Source organism: Argiope bruennichi, chromosome 7, assembly GCF_947563725.1.
Source record: "Argiope bruennichi chromosome 7, qqArgBrue1.1, whole genome shotgun sequence".
NCBI classification, from domain to species: domain Eukaryota; kingdom Metazoa; phylum Arthropoda; class Arachnida; order Araneae; family Araneidae; genus Argiope; species Argiope bruennichi.
Genome location: NC_079157.1, coordinates 46,253,714 through 46,275,289, shown reverse-complemented (window position 1 = coordinate 46,275,289; position 21,576 = coordinate 46,253,714). Strand labels below are relative to the sequence as shown.

Sequence of the window (21,576 nt, the reverse complement as noted above, 5' to 3'; positions counted from 1 at the left end):
CTTTGGAAGCATTTTCTCTTTGCTTGGGGGAAAAAAAAAAAAAAAAAAAACTTAAGTGCGGCAGGCGCGGATAATCAGGAGTCTACTGTATATTTATGGATTACTTTCCTGCTTCCAGTCAATATTGTTTTCATCCTAAGATTACATTTTTTACCAATAAAAATAGAAAATATTAAAGATACATTAATTGCAATTTTCCTAATTATGAAGGGAAAAAATTTCTAAAAATTCTGAATTAAACAGATACATTAAAATAATTTTAAAAGTTTATTTACGTGATAAAATTTACATGTTTCACACTCCAATTATATGAGATTCAAAAGATCACAGGCTAAGTTATAATAACTTGAAAACGCAAAGAAAATCTACAAAGCTTCTTTTAAAATATAAAGTTAGTTGCTGACAATAAGGATAGGTACAAGTTAAAATCTGTAAGGCCTTCTGGCTCTTGATCCACGCCCACGCCCACGCCTACGCCCTCTGTGCTGTGCTGGCCGGTATTGAGGTTGGTAATGTTTAGGAAGTAAAGGCTTTACATAAACAATCTTCTTGTCACATTCATGGCAATTACTTTCTGCAAATAGATCTCTGCATTTAACCACAGAATAAGCATGTTCTTTTTCACACAAAAACCAGTGCCCAACCGAGAAACTCATAATCGCTAAAACTGGTTGTTTTTCAAGTTCTGAAATGCTTATCAATTTGCTGGGGTAATATTCAAACAAGTTGTGTAGTACGGAAATAAATTTAGCTAACTCTGCTTCACGAAATGGGGAATTAGTTAGTACAAGATCCATTAATTTATTCATATATATGTCTTTTGATTTAATTTCCAACATCAATTCATCGAGTTTATTTATTAATTTCAGACGATGAACTTCCCATAATAGATCTTTTAACTGCTGTTCGGAAGCTCCTAAATGCCTTTTGATGATGAAGGTCTCCAGCCATTTCACATTCATATTTATGTATTCTTTTAATTTCTCGGTTAATTTCAGATGATCTCTTGGATTTTTATATATTCTCAAACTACCTGAAATTTCCATTATGTTAATCATGTTTTCCATAGAATTCAGATTTTGAATATCCAACCCTTTTTCAGATTTTATGGATTCCTCCAATTTCATCCAGCATGCATAGAATGCATCCGATGAATACGAATTTTTACAGAAAGAAAATCGTTTCTTTTCAATACGTTGTCGTAGAATACCTTTCAAAAGATTAGTATAATCTTTATTTCTAGAAACAGATTTCTTAATCTGTTCGATATTATTAAACCAAGAATTGACATTTTTTTCAAGATATAAGGGTTTCCGAATAACAGTATTGCATTTAGGACAACTTTTAAATCGAATCTCATTTTTACTTCCATTTTCTTGACTGATCCACATATTAAACCAATTTAATTCAAAAATATGCCGACAGTCTTCCAAACACACAAACTTGACATCAGTTTCAATTTCGCCAGCAGAACACACTTCAGCCAGTTTTTCACTATCACATATACGACATTCTGCAGGACAAAGCTCGCCACAAACACCAATACACGGATGCTCACACTTCAATACTTTCGGACAAGGTTCGTTGCACACAGAACGATCACAAAGTTCACCACAAAGGCGGGTGCATTTTTTATGAGGACAGGCCCATTCACATGGTTCCGTACATTTTTCACACGGTTCACCACACTTTTTAGTACATTTTTTATGCATGCAATAATTCTCACAAGGTTGCTCACACGGTATACAATTTCTGTAGCAAAGTAATTTACATTCATGCCCACAAACCAACCTACGATTGCAAGGTTCTAGGCAATTCGCGTGCAATCGACCCTGATAACAGAAGCCACAAGTACCAGAGCATTTATGACCACAAGGCAATTCTGCATTGCAAGGTTCTTTGCACCTTACCATTATAACTTCAGTATCTTTTGATCTAGAGCATTCTATATTTACTTCATGGCCACATACAGAAGACTGAATCGGAATTTTGACAAAACATTTTAAGGTACATGATTCGCCACATTTTCTATGGCATTTATGACCACAAGGCAATAATTTCTCACAAGGATCCGTGCAAGGAGTTTCTCCTTTAAGGTGACAAGCCACTTGAATAGTATGCCCACATATTGGAATCGTATCAGACACAATAACGGGACAAGGTGGGCAATCTTCATAACATTTCATTGCACATAAATGACCTTCAATACACTTCTCGGTACAAGGTTTTGGACACTGAATATCTTCGTGCCGAGGATCATATGGATGACATTTCAAAGAACACAAATGGCCACATGAAAGACGAAATTCACATTGCTGAGTACAGCCACCTTCAGGTACGAAATCGAAATCTGTTACATCAGTTACAGCTTTGCTGATGGTTGGATGATTCTGGCAAAACAGAAGAAGTGATGGTCCTATTGCGTTATTGTCCTTTAACGTTTCAATAATATTTTTCCAGAGATTGCTTTTCTCGGCCAACAAATCGAAATTTCCAATGCAATAAAGCCCTTTTTTTGCCCTAGACAGAGCTACACATACACGATTAGATATTTTAAGAAACCCAATTTGCCCTTCTTCGTTACTTCTTACAAAGGAAATCAAGATTATATCATTTTCTTCTCCTTGGTAATTATCAACTACAGTGAATTTTATTCCTTGGAGAGCGCTCTTTAGAGGGCTTCTTTTAAATTCAAAAAGTTGTCCGGAGTATGTTGTTAAAACAGTAATTTGGGAAGGTTTATAACCTTGATTAATAAGATATTTACAAAATTTTAACATAAAATTTGCCTCATGGACATTAACTTTGCTTTTAGAATCATTTTCTTGCCTTTCGTGATATGAATGATTTACAAAAAATACATTCTTAGAAACGCCCTTTATATTTTCGAATGTCTTGACACTTTCATGATTCTGTAGTTTGGCGTATATATGAGGAACAAGTAAAGATGCTATCTCGGGTCTCATTCTATGCTGAATTTCCAATCTGTGACAATCCAATCCATTCTCTACCATTCTTTCAAATAAAGAAATATTCATTCCATATTTTGTGGCTAATAAGTGAACCGTTGGACTCGGTCTCAATTGCTGATGGTCTCCAATCAAAATGAGATGTTGAGTATCAGGTGCAAGAGAAGTAACAATGTGACTTTCTAATATTTCCGCAGCTTCCTCTACAATCACGATTCTTGGATTAAGATGCTGAACTATACGTCTGTATTTGGCAGCTCCAGTAGTGGTCATTCCAACAACAAGTGCTTGTTTGCAAACATGTATATCTTCTTGAGTTCGCACTTCTTGAAGTTCGCTATATTTTTCTCTTATCTCTTGGTGCAATTCCGTGATTCGTTCTTTCTTTTTACGTATATAGCCTTCAAGCCAAAACTTGTACAGGCTCCATTTTAGCTCGCAAGTAAGTGTCCAGACATCTTTAATTTGTTTTGCCATCTTTACAGACATAGCGGTGGTACACGTTAAACAAGCATGGATATAGTCTTTTAATCCTTGTTTACCTCCAACGAATTGCCAGCCATCTTCTAGCATTATAATCGATTCCATCTTATCCTTGTATAGAGGAATATCATACGAGGCTCCAGCGAATTCATCAGGGTTTATATCTCTTTGAGCTTCAATGTGCTCTATATCAGCTTCCCCTTCAGAATCTGCATTAGTTTCAGCAGAATTCTGTTCCTCATCGGGCAGAAATGAATGTGTATTCAACGAATTCCATCTAAAAGCAGCATAACGCATGGTCCTACTTTCTTGAACTTGAATTCCCAATAACCACTGGTAAATAAGGATATTGCCTGACGATCGCATTTTACTTTTTAAGGAATGATAATGAGCAGAAGTCATGCAGTTTTTTAAGACTTCTTCACTCAAAATTGATATAAACGAATTCTCAATAGATTCTTTGATTTCATCCACAGATTCCTTCAACAAGTCTAATTCACTCATTATACCTCTTGATCTATCAAATAAAAATTCTAGATCTTGTCTCATATTTCTTTTAAGATTATTTATCTGGAAACGAGAAATAGCTTCATTTGTCCCTCTTCCTCCAACTCTAACAATCTCCTTAGTGAAATTTAGTATCCCTTCCAGAAACTGGTCCAGAGCATGATTAGTGTAACATACCACCAATATTGGAGAAGGATTTCTTCTACACTGCCATTTATCAACATTATGTAATAACAACTGTGCTATTCTGAGACCCACATATGTTTTACCGGTTCCTGGTGGACCTTGAATAATTGTAAATTCTTTAGTAAGAGCAGCTTTTAAAGCGGCATACTGAGAAGGATCCAAGTTTAAATCTTCACAAGTTGGCCAGAAACTGCTACTAAGAACAGTTACATTTTTAAGATGTTCCGAAATACCTTGTGGATATAGGTCGTCATAACTGTCTTCTACTACATCCTCTTCACTATAATCATCACTTTCATCACTAATGTATCTTTTATAATAATCATCTTCATCACTACTAGAACTTTTATAATCATCTTCACTGTGACCACCATATCCATAATAAGCCTCTTCCACAATGTTGCGTCTTTCTCTTAATGGTATTTTCAAGCAACTTTCGCTTAATGGTAAACATACAGATCTCATGTCGTAAGTTACATTATCATCTAAATATTGTGGTTTAAGTACAGTCTTCTGTGTGTCCACTATATAACGCTTCATGGGCAAGGTGTCATCTTTCAGTTCAAGTAATGCATCTAGATTATACCTGTAAGCTTCAAAAAAGGCACTAGTTTCAATCACAACGAAATTTGTTGATGGATCCAGATTAAGGACTTCGTCTGTGAGATCTTCAAAACGCAAAAATAACAATCCTTTAACCAATTCTTCCGGGTCTCTTTTAGCAACTGTGGCAAAAAGCATAGTTTGAAAATTATCAGATGACAAACAAAGCAAAGATTTGGATAATAGACGTTTGCTGAATTCCCACTTTATTTTGGCGAATTTTTGGTCGTCGATATAAATCATATGAAGCAATTCGCCATTCACAAATTCTTGTTTTATTATTTGAACATTGGGATAGACTTTAATATCTTTTATTTGTTTTAAAGATTTGTTCCGATCTTTCAATGTCAAATACTCTGCTATACCTTCCCTCAGAGGCCTAACATAATCCTCTCTCAACAACCGGTATTGGACATCAAGATAATGTTCGGTATTTTGATAGTGGCCCTTGATTACACTGGGACGTAGAAATACATAAGGCATTTGCATGTCGACTTCATCTGGCAAAACGGGGATCGAACGATAATCTTCTGGGGGATCCAACAATTGCAACCTTTCGTTGCGAGATGTTTCTTTAATCTGATTTAAAGTATATTTATTGAGAATAGACGAATTTATTTCTTCTAGTTCTTGAAGCATTTCTACACATACAGAATACATTTCTTTATTCTGCCGTAAATGATTTTCACATGTTTCTTTTAAAAGTGGCAACAACATAATTGAAACATCGCAGGCATTAGAGGGCAGGCAAATCTGAAACTTCAATAAGAATTTTATGAAACCAACCACTGCATTCAAATGAAAACCGTCAGGTGCATAAGTTTGAAAAGTCACCAGGTACTGTTGTACGTTGACTAAGAACAAACTATTACTACCTGATATCATATTCAACATAACAGAGACATCTTTGTTTTTGTCAGAAGAAACAGCTTTTCCCAAAGCTAACAAAACGCAAGCAATGCAGTCTTTATTAAAACTTTCTTCAAGTACCTGAATGAATCCGCTTTCTTTATTAAGGATAGCATGTAAGATGTCATCAGCACTTTTTTCTATTAAGTTCTGTAGACTGCTAAGAGACATGCATGTAACTGTTTGCTTCGGTATTGCCCCATTGTGTTCATTGCTCTTAAAACTATATTCATTGTCAGGAACTTTCACATTCTTACTTGAGAAAGTATTGTCATCATTTAACAGACCTTTCAAATGGACAGAATACTGTGAATTTTGAGGATATCGTCTTGGTAAATGGTTATCATTTGCACTTCTACATTCGGATTTACTTTGCCTTCTGATAAGTTTGCTACCTGCGCTGCAATTCGGAATATTTGTTTTCACTCCTGCTTTATGATTTAAGAGAACGTGATTTCTTTTTGTAAAATACGCTCGTTTCTTGTTACAATTTGAATCTCCTGGTCTAAATTCAGCATCAGCAACAGGCAAATGACGGGAAACAGCATTTCTGAAAATAATAACAGTAAACAAGAGATTAAAAAGAAATTTAATTACTGCTAACAGCTAAGAAAACATGCTCACATTTAAACAAAGAATTCATTTTCTGTATAATTACCGAAAGTATTCTAACACTACACTTTGCCTCTCCAGACTGTGATTCAAAATTCATTATGAATATTATAATATTCAAGAGTCCTTTGAATGGTGGTAAAACTTAAAACGAATTGAATTGTACATCAAAAAGATCTTGCAAATAATTTTAAAACTATGCATAGAAATGATGCGTTTGTAGTGAATGCCTATCATAAATCATATATATCTATCGTAAATCATATATATCTATCATAAATCATATCAGATACCTATAAACTACAAACTCCATCGAGGCTGTGTGACGTAATTGCCGCGCCGATCATTATCCGGGTACTGACGCACGAAACTTCTAAAAAAGCTATTCTTTCCTTCTCTTCGGAACGCTCTCGCGCACACTGCCTTGATGAAGCTCGTAGTAAAAATCAAATGTTTAATTTATTTAGTTAAAATGCAAATAAATTTTTTTTTCTAAAACGTTGCAATAATGGGAGTCACAACAAATACACGCAACCCTAATTACAACACGTTACAGGTATGGCAGGACTGGCTCCAGAAATGTTACACTAGAGGTAAACTGTTGACACTTCAACTGTCTGTACATTATATAATGTAATTCAACTGTCAATACATCCCTATAAAATAAAAATTAAATTAAGGAAGTTAAAAAATGAAACGTGTGCTTACCATATATTTTTTTAATATTATTTTTCTCTTTATTTTATAGACGTTAATAAAACCATGGAAAATATAAATGAAAACTCTTAAGACTAAAAAGAAATGAAAATCCCCCCTCCCAAATTAATAAAACAAAATTAAATCTCATCATGAACGATAATCACTATGGAAATTTGTTATCGAAACCATTATCATTCGCACTAGAAATAAAGTAACCTACGTATTTTCTAAACATTGGATGTTTTCTGTTATAACAATGTACATTTTTTTTAATTGAAAGATTTTTTAAAAGTAATTTTAAATCTGGATTCTTTAAATTTTAATATTTATTTCTGTATTAACGCAACGCCTTCTGTTGTAAAACAAATATCTTTTTTGGTTCTGGCAAAAATAAAAATGGTAAAACAATCTATACCAAAAAATTAAGTCAACTTTTGTAAGATTAACAATAAAAATCTGTTACAACATTTCTTAAAATTAATAAATTACCAGTCTATTTAGATGGATGTATAATTTCTGAAAAAGTCGATGCTGTTCAGCAACGGATTGTATAACCCTCCGCGTTTTTGCGCATCCTTTAGGATGGGTTTAATGCTTCAAAATAGGGGTGAAAGGAGATGTTTACATTTACTAATAGTATCTAATAGGGAAAATCCAAGGTCAAAGGGAATACCGGAAATGCACTTATCGTTCCGCGTCTCACCCCTTAATGAGATGGAGTTGTCGAAATGGGGTCGTCTCAGAATCCGTTGCCGAACAGTAGTGGCGTAGAAGCATAGCATGACCAAAAATATTGCATCTGATTTTTAAAAATGCAACAACAAAGACGATTCAACATGGCTAGAATGGAAAATGCAAATTTCTTCCTGTACTAACTCGCCATATTCAGTAATTTTATTTGCAATCTTATCAAGCTAAGAACTAACTAAGGAATGATTACCAATATAAAACTGGCAAAACTGCCGTGAAATCGACGATAGAACAATGCCACGTTCTAAATGAGTTTTTAGGTCATTATTTTGTTTAAATAGAAAAGGACAGCAGCATTCAGAAATAATTAAACTATAAAAAAAATTGTCTTATCGCTTCTGAGTTCTGAAGTTTAGTAAAGGCACTTTTTTTTAACGTTAAAAGTTAAGAAAATTTAATAAAAAGCTGCATTTTAGGTTATATGAAATCTTACTTAAAAAAATGACAGGAATCAAGATTAAATATTTTGCAAATAAATGGAAATGCTTTAGCAAACAAATCCTTGTTTTCATAAAAAACGGGAACGAATTCTGGAAGTTAAAAAAATAAAAAATAATAGTTCTGTAGTTAGATGAAAAATGAAAATAAAAATTGCAAATTGAAGCATTTTTTAAAGCACTTTTGAAGCCAGGGTGAGATATATCATATTGCTTCAAAATTTAAGAAAACTCAACAAATAAAGAATTATTCAATTTACTGTTAAAAAACTTTTTAAATTTAAATTAAAGAAAAGAATATATATATATTCTTTTATCGCGACTTTAACAATTGTAAAAAAAAAAAAAAAAAAAAAAAAAAAACGTGACTCATTGAATCGAAAAAGCAATGATATCGTTTGGCATTTCATCATAATAAAAATTTATTGTTACAAATTCTGTCCAAATTAATTTTTAAAAAATTACTAAAACTAATGAAGTTATTTAAACAAAATTTGTATCGCTATAACCTTTAAAACGGTGTGATTTTACATGTCAAAGACACATTAACACTGTATTAATTTTAATTCATCATTGAGTTTTGAGTAAATGCTTATTTCCATTTCATTCAATGCATTTTAGCTTTGTTACAGAGTGCTAGATATACTATTAAAGTTATTAAATGTAAATTTTGATAGATAAATTTGACGGATAGGTTTAAAATAATTCTGCATATTATAATATTAATTTAATTACCAAGACCTTTGAATGATTTTATACATATTTATAAAGGATTTATTTCCTTTATCAATATCAGATAATATAATATAATATTCATTATAATATAATATAATATTCATTATAATATAATATAATATTCATTATAATATAATATAATATTCATTACAACTTTTCATATAATGCCTAAGGGTCAAAATAATATATATAACATTTTCCTTATTATTTGTATTTTTTCTCGATGGATTCAGAGAATTATATACTTTTTTCAAGTACGATATAAATAGAAATTACTTTTGATTAGTATTTTTCTAATGTATTAAAGGTCTCACACTAACAACTATTTGTTTCTTTATTTGAGCTTATTTAAATCATTAAAATTACAATTATTTAGGTTTAATTGCACTTTCAATCTTCATTCATTGGTATAAAGGATCAGAACAAAGAGGAGTCACATTTCAAAACGTAAGCAGACACACACGTAATGATATCTCTATCTATTTTAAATCCTAATTAATTTTCTAATTTTTATCTTAAGATAACCTATGATACTTTTATTCTAAATTCTTTTCTTATTTTCTGATACAAATTCCACTTTTTAATTTATTTCTAACACGCGCTCTAAAAGATTGCTGAGTCTGTATTCTCACATTACAAGAGAAGAAATAAAAATCCTTAGCGTTCACGGTCTAAATTCCGCAAAGATTCTTTTTTCTGAATCATCACGTATCAAAGAAATTCCTATAAGAATTTTTCTAGTGTCCCGATGTAAACACCCGGTGTCGAGGAAAAATAAATTTCAGTTAATTCCAAATTTATCTTCTTTTCGGCCATTCTTCTGCAAAATTGTTGCAATATAATAAGTCGACAGGATAGTACAATTTTAATGCAACTCTATGGGAGAGGTAAACAAGGCTTTTCCATCGTTCAGAAGGTAACTCCACGGCACGCCAAGGATTACTGCTACGTTCCGTAGGCCAAATGGAAATTGGGATATGATAGTTCAGGAGACTACCACCGAGTTGATTTTGTTCTACCCATAATTTGAGTATCCTATTCTACGTTTCATTCCTGCAATGTAAACGCAAATGAAAAATTCAGTGGTTTCCACAACGCGAAGCGCTGTTAACGACGTTCGATGTTTTGTTTGGATGCTGAAGAAGTGGTTTGGAATGGAGTGGATACAATCTGGCGCTCAGATGAAGATGAGAAAGCTGGATCCTATGATCTGGCGTGGAGCGGATCAGGAAGGTAAGAACTTGAACCAATGAGACATGTTCTTCCAGTAGAGGAACGTGTCGGTGATGGTGATTTTTTCTTAAGAGATGCTTCTTGCCTACTTTTGATCTTTTAATGTTAGGCTTTGGGGGGGGGGGATAAGTTTCAATTTCTTTTATTGTTCCGTTGAAGTTATGCCATTGAAAAAAATTTCTGCAATTCTTTAAAAAAATCTTTCATTGAGGGTTCATCAAATGAAATTAAAACTAAAGAGAATAAATAATACATGATACAATATTGCTTCACAATTTTCAGACTACACTTCAATAAGTTCACACTAGAACTAAGTAGTTCAGAGTGATAAAAAATAAAATACATCTGTTGCAAGCTTTATATGGCTGTAAAATGTAAATAATTGTGTTTAAGCTGATTTTTTTTCTTTTTTCTTCATAGTTGCTCAGTTTCATAGATTCATATTAGCAGTGTTTGGGAATGGAGTAATGCTGTTCTTTTCTTTTTGAAAAGTTTCGGGTTGTTTCATTGCAATAATAAAATAGATAGGAGGACATAGGATAAAATAGATAGGAATACATATATTCCTTATCATGAGAACAGATTTTAATAGCTTTGTTAAAATTTTTCACACCTAAATCTTTATGCTTATCTTATTGAAATGATAATGCACGTTTATACATTTCTAAAATTTTTATTATTTTAGCAACAAAATAATGACAAAGTGGAATTCTTTATGTTAATGTTTATGAAATAAAGCACAAATATATCCTTACCAAATACGAAATCATGATAAAAAGGATTAAGATAGTCCATTTGAATCACTACAAAGAAACTGAAGGCTAAATTTAGAACAGCCTACACAAGCAAACTGCTTTTTGAGATGTAATCTAAACAAAATCAAACAAATTTTAATAGAAGGATTTTTTTTTTTCCTAGCTGAAGTTATTAGTGTATAGTAATCATATACTTGCAATTACTGAAATAATAATTTTATTGAGTGAAAAAATTTTCTTTCCAAGTTTACATATATTTATTTCAATTTGGATTTCAGTTAAACATAGTTGTTTAATTTTTTTTTATGTAAGTAATATCATAAATGAGTTTTTATAGCTCTTTTTACAAATTAGATTATGCAAATATACTTACATAAATACTACAGATGACTTATAACTCTATGCATTATTTGGTTTGTTTCTATATTATAATTATACTAAATAATCTAGAGAATTATAGAACTTCAGCTTTCCAGAAGTGAGAACTTGGTTATAACTTAAAACATATTTTATAAATTTTTTTAATTTAATAAACTTTAATGCAAATAACATTCTATAAAAAATCTATTCCAATTACTGTTTTTTAAAAAAATTATTATTACTGAATATAGAATATGAAGTGAAAAATTTCTTGAACTTAATTTACAGACAAATCTTAATATTACAGGGCAACAGTTTTTTTATTTCCATAGCAATTCAAAATTTCCATTCGTATGTTGTACTTAATTATTAAAAAAAATAGCATTACAGCCTTAATAGAAACAAATTTACAAGCATATAATATATTTCATCATTTTAAAAACTTAATTGGCGTTGTTTGACTTTAAGAAGGAGTATTAACTTAATATAATATATAAAAAGAATGCAATGAAAATATTATTTCCATTTTGTATAAGGATCTATACAAAAATATGTTCTTTACTGAAAGAAGAAATATTATATTTCTATAATTCTATATTATAGTTTGACAAATAAAAAAAATTATATTAAGTACATAATAAGGTTGGATGAACACTCTAGAAAAAAATTGTAGCGAGTCTGAAAAGTCAAGGAAACAAAGTAAATATGAATGAAAGTAATTCAATTAAAACTATTTTGAATATTTACATAACATCTGTTCTATATGAGGTGATTAAACAAATGATATATTCGTTTTGATTAGATTTGCTTGGAAAAACATTAAGAAAATCAAAGTATGATGGCTGCTAGGTATAGGATTTGTAATAAACTCTTAATTAAAAGAGGAGATACTGAGCATGCTCAGTTATAAGCATACCCTCCAACTTTGGTTATTCAGTCATCAGCAGCATTTCTTATCGATATATTAAATACAATATCAACAAATTATTGAAGAATAGATATTGCCAAAGAATTTTAATTAGAAAATTAAAAATACAAATCATACAACAAATATTTTCAAACATTATTCAAAATTATTTAAGACATTTATTACTCACCAAATATATAAGATAAATATTTTTTTTTAATCACAGATATGATTTTGTTGATCAAATAAATTAATACTAATTATAGAAATTTTGCAATTTTGTTTCATTAAATAGCAAGCACTTTTCTTTTCTTAAGTCATCATTGCTCAGTTTAGCATCAAATCAAACTCCTAAATTCATTTTTGTTATGAGAGTGACTTTAGAGTTTAATCTGTTAATATCTGACTGAGTCAATCCAACAAACATTGCATTGGAAGAAGAATATTTTGATATAATTCAAAATTCAAATAATAAAAAAAGCAAATTGCTCAGCATATAACAAATTAAAATACTATTATGTAAAGTTTTCATGTCTGCTGAATTGATATATTTTGCTATAATTTACAGTATAAAATTTTAATAAATAGAATTAAACACTATGAAGAAAGTTTGGCAATGAATAAAGACATATAATACAACTACTATATATATATAAACATACAACTATATATACAAACTACATACAAAAAAAAAAAAAAATGGTAAGAAAAATTTGTATATTTTATGAAGAATAAAACAAGGCATAATATAAAAATAAAATTATCATTGAAAAATATGGCAGCCACAATTACAATTTGAAAATATAAAAATCAATAAAATGAGGAAACCTATAAAAGAAGGAATTATTTATTCAAGTAGTTTGAACACTAATATATCTTCCCATAAATAAAACAGTATGTTTTTTTTATAAATAAAAAAAAAAAAAAATGTTTAAGAATCAAATTGCCGATACTGCATTTATTTTTGAGTAATCGATTTTTGAACACTTAGCACATTCTAAATAACCCCAATGCAACTATGTGCACTATATTAAACTATTTTACTTGGATTTTTTTCTTCCTTTTAAAAAGAACTTCCCATTGCATGATTATTTTTAGAAATTATATAACTGCAATTGTCTAAAGGAATGCACATGAAGTTTCCTGATAGTGACTTAAATATATCTGCTTTTATGATACGAGAAAATAATACTGTTTTGGGAATATAATAGTCACAAAAAAATTGGCCAATTTACAAGTATCTTTAAATTGGGACTGCAGAAAATGCAAAATACCAAATATCATTCTAAATCTAAGATATCTGAGTTTAAATTTTAAATTAACAACATCTACTTTCAATTCTAATTACATTATTGAAAATACTTCTACAGAAAAATTATAGTAGGAAGCTCATTCTATTTTTAAAAAAAATGCTTTGGATGTTTCTATTTATCAATGGATTTTGTGTGACTAACTAAGGTTTAAAACTCCACCTTTTAGTAACCAAAATTTATATTATAACACTGAAATGTCCTCACATCATAACTTAAAATTAACAATAGCAGACAAATTAATATGATCAGACAATCTTAACTTTACCAAGTCTAGCTAACTTGGACAATGTATTTAACCATCATACTTTATTCCATAATCTAATATTGTTTTTAATACAGGATCCACACTATTATATCTGCAGATATTATGAAAAAAACTTAATTTACAGATAGAAAATATAAACCCAAATCAAGTCAAACAAGCTTATAAAACATTCCATTTGACTCAAAGTTATGACATGTATTTGAAAATTTGTCAAATAAATAATAAAAAAAAAATCAAATTATATATAATTGAAAATCCTTTACCATATTTAATCTTAGGGCTTCCAGATTGTAGTTTATATAAATTAGTTATACATTATAATAAAAATAAAACATTCAAAGTAAGAATTATTATAAGCTTATATACAAATAGTAATCCAACGACTTAACATATTATAGAAAATACTAATAACACTGATGATAATCTGGATAAGGTAGTGAATATATCAGAGGAAATTTTTCAACCTCTGATTGTAAACAAATGATCTAACCTGTGCTGTCTCTAATGTAAGAATAATCTCAAATGTTTAAAAAAAAAAAAAAAAAAAATCTGAAACTAGTTTTTCAAAGAGTTTATGGAATTTCCGTTATTTTTGAAATTGAGATTGATAAGTAGATTAAAAAATCTGTTAGCTGCATGGTTAATAAAAGAATTTATAAGTAATTCTTCTGCAACTTAAGCATAGAAAATACATGAAAATAGTAAAGTTTTCTTTGCATTGATTATTGTAAGATTAATTCTCTTCGTAAATCTGATGCAGAGTCTGTGCCTGAAATCAATACTTATGTAAACAAATTAAGTAATACTACATTTTTTTTCAACATTGGACCTTGCATTAGTTATTTGAATATACTCTTATATGAACAAGATAAACCAAAATTGGCTTTTGTAAGTGCTGAAGGTTTATTTGTTTTGTAAGTACTATCTTAGGCTTTAAAAATATACCTGCACTATTCAACAGAGTTATTCATAGAATTTGAAATATAAATTTTTCATGATACTATTTTGATAAGATAGTGATTTTTTTAAATTCATTAGAGAAACACTATGATTAATTAAAACAGATCTTCCAAATTTGTGAAAAAGAAAACCTTACGTTAAAATTTTCTAAATGTGCATATACTCAAAATTAATTTTTGGGGGTATGAAGTCAAAGAGGAATGCATTTCTTTCGATAACCACAATATTGAAAAAAATTATGACCTCCGAGGAATGTAAAATAACTTCAAGATTTCACTGATTATGTAAATGTTAATAAGTTTATTGATTCTTCTGCTAAATTTAAGACCTCAAATACTACTCTTAACTTTTAAATATCCTTCTTTAAAAAAGATCATGGCAAATGACTGAAAAAAGCCTTTGAAATATTGAAAAAAACATTAATAACTAAACCAATGATATATCTCAAGCAGCTATTGGAATTCTTGAACAGCCTGAGAGTCATGGAAAATTATTTATCATTGAGACTATCTATTCTTATAAAAAATTATTGTATAAATGAGTTGAAATATTGAGCAACAGTAAATGCTCTTGATAAATTTTAATTTTATTATAGCATTTATATAGGAAAAATTACATACTGTTTATGCTGCCATTGTTTGGCTAACAAAAAGGTTAAAAATTATAAGGGAAAGATTATTTCATTGGTATTTAAAACTAACAATATATGATTATGAAGTTAACAGCCAATGTTGAGAGTGATATGTTATTAAGGCATATGTTATTCAGTATCTCTAGATTCTGCACATTTTTTGGAGCTGGATGTGATAAAATATGATCAAAATTTAGACAAGATTAAATATAAAAATATTAATGATGTACATGTACTTAAAAAGATAAAGCTATTTAAAACAATTGTTATCTTTTTTCTCTTAGTAGAAAATTTTTTCAAAATGCTCATGACCAATCACACTAAAATGGTAAATCTAATTATTCCTCAGTATTTTTGACTTTATGTTAATCAAGATATCGCACTTTTTGTCAAACATTGTGATGTTTGTCAATTAAATAAAAAAAAAACACACAGCAAAGACAATTTGGTCTTTTAACCCCCCCCCCCCTTCCCCAGATCGTCCATTTGAATGTCTTTCTCTCGATACTGTTGCTGAATTTAATTATTATAATTAAATAATTAAATTAATTAACTGAAATTAATTAAACAATTAAACTGAACTAAAAAATTTTTTTATATAGTAACTGTTTATGCAACTAGATGTATTTGGGCTTTACATTCCAAAAATGAAAGTTTTGAAACTAGTACATTGAAACAGGTTTTAAAAATTCAAGTACCATCCAAATTATTTATTGACAAAAAAATGTGCTTTTATCTCATCTGAATTCAAGCATCTACTCAGAAATTTCAGTATTAAGCATCTGCAAACTACTTCACATCACCACAAACTCATGTGAACGAGTAATCGGTCAGTAGCAATGAAATCAAAAAGTATGGTCAATTCTTCTAAAATTCCTTGGGCTAGACTTTTAGAGCAAATAATCAATGAATATAACTTAATACCCTACTCTGTGACAAAATTCCCTCCTCTATATTTGTTATTTGGAATTTTACTTTATTCTACGCCTTTAACTCAAAATCAATTCTATCCTTTAATAGAAGAGTATCAAAAGACAATATAATGATATAATAAAATCCGATGTTAGATTCATAGATTTTCCATTCAAACTTGACAATACTGTAATGTATGAGGAATTGAATTATCCAAATCATAGAAAAGTTGCACAGTTTTTTTGCAACTTAACTTTAACTCTTAAAAAAATGTACAGTTTTTTTTAGATCCATATGAAGTAGAAACTAAACTTTCAGATATAAACTGTGAAATAAGTAAACCAATACATTGACAAATAAAGCTACTGTTATTATTCACATTTGAAAATTAAGGATTTATTATCTACAAGAAAAATTAAAATTTAGTTACAAAAGGGGGAAAAACTTTTTCATTTTCCCCTTTTACTAAAATCCCACATCCTGATATCTCCGCATAATTAATTTCTCCCTTCTTTTTTCTTCATGATGATATCATGTTTTAAAACAGCTATTTGACAACCAAGTAAGACAAAGGTGTTTTTTTTTATTCTTATACATACACAAACACTTATATTTTTAAACGATTCATTTCAATATTAATTTTATTATAAGAGTACTTTGACCACGTATATTATATGAAATTGTATTTATATTGATATTTTACTGTTGTATAAGTTCACTTTACTAGTCTCCTATTTTATTCTTAAACTAATAATTTTGGTGAATTAAATTTCCTAATATTTAAACATATTGTACGGAATCGTATAGTAAAGACAAAAAGAAAAATTAAGAGGAACTGCTATCTTGATTAGAATCTATAAAAGAAATTACAGTAAAAGTTAACTTATTGTTAAATGATCTATTTCCAGTATCCTAACAAAACGTACAAAAAAAAAGAAAAGTTAAAAAAAGTTATAAAAAAAATCCATGAAATTCCAAGATAAAAGACTACTTGAAATTCCAAATAATATATAATCTGAAAACTGTATAATATAAAAAAATAAATAAATTACACTAGATTTAATATATAACATCAAATAATATAGTACATAACTATAAAGTGTTTATCAAACTATGTAAACAAAAAACAATGACATAGTGCATTAATGACAAACTAATGATTCATCATACACACAAATGCTAAAAATGTTATGCTTATAGCATCTAGAAATCAATTACCCCTCCCCCCCAAAAAAAATGTGAAAGATGCCAGGTAAGTTCATTGATTATGTTTGTCAATAACATGAGGGTATATCTACAGTTTGCCACTGGCAAGCATTTAATACAGAATTGCAGAAAAACAATAAGAAGGCAAAATGTTAATCATAAAAGCCATATATAAACCAATGAGATTGTATGCAAAACAAACTAAATTCAAATCACAAGAAAAATTAAAAATTGATACTTAATAATGAAATCATCAGAATATGACAAAGGCTTGATAAATTTCTAAAAATAATTGTATTTTTACAGCCCATGGACTTTTCTTTGTATCACCAATTACATCAATGATAGTCAATATGTTTTAATAATCGATGCTTCAATAGAACAAATAACATTACAGCATTCCAATATTCATTTAAAATATGCCATCAGACTGTTAGGACTTGGAAATTCTCAAAATTTATCCACAGCAATGAATCTAATGAAATTTATTAGCCTCCTGAGCATACATAAAATAAGATACTCAAGGAAATTTAATTTAGTATTAAAAAATATCAAAAACTGAAAATGATTGGAAGAATTCAAAGTGTTACTCTGAATTCTCAGCTTTAAAGCTCAAACCTCCATATCACTTGCTCCAATCTATTTCAAATTTTACATCTTTATCTATGGCTTTTGAACTATTTCAGTTAAGGTATCAGATTTTAATTCTTATCAAGATCGAATTATAACACTTGTAAAGAAAAAGAAATTTTGAAAAATCTCCTTTTTCAATAGGTATAATTTCAAAATCTTTTCATTATGAAAAGGGGGCATCTACTATAATATCGCTCATTTTTTAACAGAGGATTTGAAAGAAGACTCAACTGTACAGAAATTTGTAAGTTTATTCATAATAAAAAAATATTTTGAACCCCCTTTTTCTCATTATCTCTCACTATTTTATCCAATTTCAAATTCCAGTTAAAAATCGTTTGGGATAATGCAGCTGAAAAATGAGTATGCATTTATAACTCTCAACTCAGAATATTAAAACATAATTTATTTTATACATTAAAGTTCTCTTTAAAAAAATTAGATAACTGAACTATTAAAACTAAAGAATACTGTCCAGATTTTTCACTAATCTTGGGCAAAGTGTTCCAAATAATAAAAAACTCACCAAACATCAAATAAAGAATACATTTTGGTTACCTTAATTGGAAATTTATTGTCTTTAAAAAATAACAGTTTAGCACTTGTACAGAATTCTTTAATCAAGTCACTGAATCTAATTAATTTGTGATATTCAAATTCAAGTAGTATATAACATTTAATCATCATAAAATATATTCTATAACAGAACAAAGATCCTGGTATTTTTTTAAATTCTGATATTTCTACTGAAATCTGAGATATGTAAAATTACAAAGAAAAGAAATACACAGTTTCTTTTAAAACAATAATGAGTACTTATACTTACGGAGTTCTATTTTTATCTTCATCCATACTTTAGCAAGGTGTACATTAGAGCAGTCTATAAATATACAAAAAAGAAAGTTTCCTAAGAATTCTTTATTAATTAATATTCACATGTGACAGAATAATTTTATAGTAAAAATTATGAGTTTTTTTTGCAATATCTACTTTTTGTAAAAAATGTTTTTAATGCATTTTAAAATTTTAAGAAAGACAAACAAAAATTATTTGCATAAAGAATGCATTTTAGGAGCTTCAATACTCTACTATAATCAAAAACTATGGCAAGTAATACTGAATACCAGACTATGAACGATGATTTAATGCATTCTTTAAAAACAAGAGAAAAAAACAAAATAAATTATGCATTTTGCAAGCACTTCAAATATTTTTTCCCAATTAGATTAAGTCATATTTGTCCATATTCTTCTTGCTACTATATTAAAAAAAAATCATCATCCTTATTGATGGTAATATGCAGCATATTACCATGAATAAAGATTTTTTTTATAGATGGCAAGAAGTGGGAGTGGCAAAGCAAGCGTATGTGGTATTCAGAACAATTTTTTTTCTTCAGCAGTGGTTTAGAGATTGTAAACTGCAACCAAGCCATAGTATTATTTGCTTTCTCTCAACATTGTATTTGGCTTAAAAATGATATAAACATATTAACATACATAAAATTTGCAACTCAGATATAATACCTTTCCTCCCCTTTATAAGTTGGGAGGAGCATGACAGAATCACAATTTTTTTCAATTCATTAATTTAGTGAATTAAGATTGCAGTTTATAAAAGTCTAATAGAATTTCTTTAACTTATTATGTAAAAAAAAATACAAGAACAGCAAAATACTAACAATTAGCTTTTATTTGTATAGTTAAAAATTGGAATATTTTTGTTCCACACCTGACTTATATGAGGGAAGTATAGGATTCATATAAGGGAGGAATGGGACATGGTTTGTGAAAATGAAAATTAATAAATATGGTATTCTAACATTTTCATTCAATGAATTATGATTTTGAACATGCCAAACAAGAGCTGATTACGAAATCTTCATTGATACTGCCACATGTTGAAAACCTTTTTTTTTTACATTAATTTCCATTGATTGCAATATGTTATTATTTAATACATTTTTTTGCTACTGGATGCTTTTTCTTCCATATTCAATGCATTTTTATATAAAAATATAAAATTAGTAATTATTTTTAATTTAGAGTGACAAAAGCTTAAATAAATAATTTTCATAATTAGCTTTATTGTTTTCATTGGTTATTATTTATTATATTGATTATTACTTTATTATATTTATAGTGGAATTTCTCTTAACTGAAATTAAGTGGTAAACATAATTGTAGGTAGAAAATAATTTTTTTTTTGTGTGTGTGTGTGTGTGTGAAATTATACAGAATGATCTACAGCATGAATTCATACTTTATATGACACAATCATTAACAAAAATAAAGAACAACAAAACATGTTTAGATACACTGATGCTCTTAAGTAACATTTTGAAAAAGAATGGAATTTTATTTTACGTTTTTTTTTTTTTGATTAATGGAAATCAGATTTTTTTACTGTTTTATATAACATAATAATGTATTATAACTTATATTTTAATACATTTAAAATAATCAATTTACTATTGCATTGTAAAAACCCCACAAATAATTTTATTAAACAAAAGTAAAATCAAACACAACAATTAAAAACTTTAATCGTTAACATATTTAGCTATTTTAGAAAATGTATAGAGATGTAATGGACCCATACCTCCCACTGCAGAATTTTCTTTTAAAATGTATATCACATCAAGCATGCTACATTTAAGCTTAATTTGTCTACTAATTTGTAAATACTATATCTTTAAGTTGATTATAAATTTAAAGTATTTTATAAATAATAAGACTTAAAAAAAGTATTGAAAAAAAATACAAGAATTTGTATTTACTTTTAAGGCATAAAAAATCTGGTTTCCTATTTTAAACATATATAATATTATAGCTGGTATAACAAATTATGATCAAGCAAAGAGCTATTGCTACTTTATCAAATTGAGAAACTAGAAATAGATTCTAATCTTTTATTTAGACATAAATGCAGTTCTCCCATTTCTCCCAACTCTCCCCTATTCTTCAATTCCTGAAATAAGATTTTAAACAGATAATTCGATTTATTTTATATATAATCTAAGCTTTGAAATCTCAATAATAATTTATCATGAAATTTCAAGAAAATAAAAAAAATCCAAATAACCCGCTTCCAAACTAAACATGAAAAACAGACAAGATAAGATAACATATCAGAGGCAAGATAAAATAAAAAGATAGAAAAACTCCCCTTCAAATAATGTAATTGACTCGTAACTTAAAACCTCTGAGCATGTTTACTATAAATTGAATTTTAATTCAACACCAAAATTTGAAAATCAGCTGATTTTTAAAAAAATAAACCATCACCTCTATTTAAAATATATTATTATTAAAACAGATAAAATAAAAAAAACACACCAAAGCTTAGGTAATTTTCTTACTTACTCTTCTTTCTTTGAAAGGATAAAAATAATTTGTCACAATTATAAAATGTGGAGCGTACAGATGACTAAAGGAGTCAGTAAATTTTCCAAAATGTAGCCGAACTGACAAAGGGAATATCACCGATCACCCTGCCTGAAACGAAACCG

General features: G+C 28.7%; 1 protein-coding gene across 1 annotated transcript; it reads right to left on the bottom strand.

The window, feature by feature from the left end:
• Positions 1 to 254: 254 nt before the first annotated feature.
• On the bottom strand, positions 255 to 21,564 carry LOC129975709 (NFX1-type zinc finger-containing protein 1-like). The gene is made up of 3 exons (XM_056088867.1): positions 21,431 to 21,564; positions 18,892 to 18,945; positions 255 to 6,207 (listed from the first exon to the last, which is right to left on the bottom strand). Exons 2-3 carry the CDS (start codon positions 18,915 to 18,917, stop codon positions 423 to 425), a joined length of 5,811 nt encoding a protein of 1,936 aa, XP_055944842.1. The 5' UTR covers positions 18,918 to 18,945; positions 21,431 to 21,564; the 3' UTR covers positions 255 to 422.
• Between the last annotated feature and the right edge of the window lie 12 nt (positions 21,565 to 21,576).

Coding starts and splice junctions, on each gene's coding strand:
- LOC129975709 (XM_056088867.1), bottom strand. CDS start 18,917: ATGGATGAAGATAAAAATAGAACTCC. Junction 6,208..18,891: donor GAAGATAAAAATAGAACTCC/GTAAGTATAAGT, acceptor TATTATTTTCAG/AAATGCTGTTTCCCGTCATT.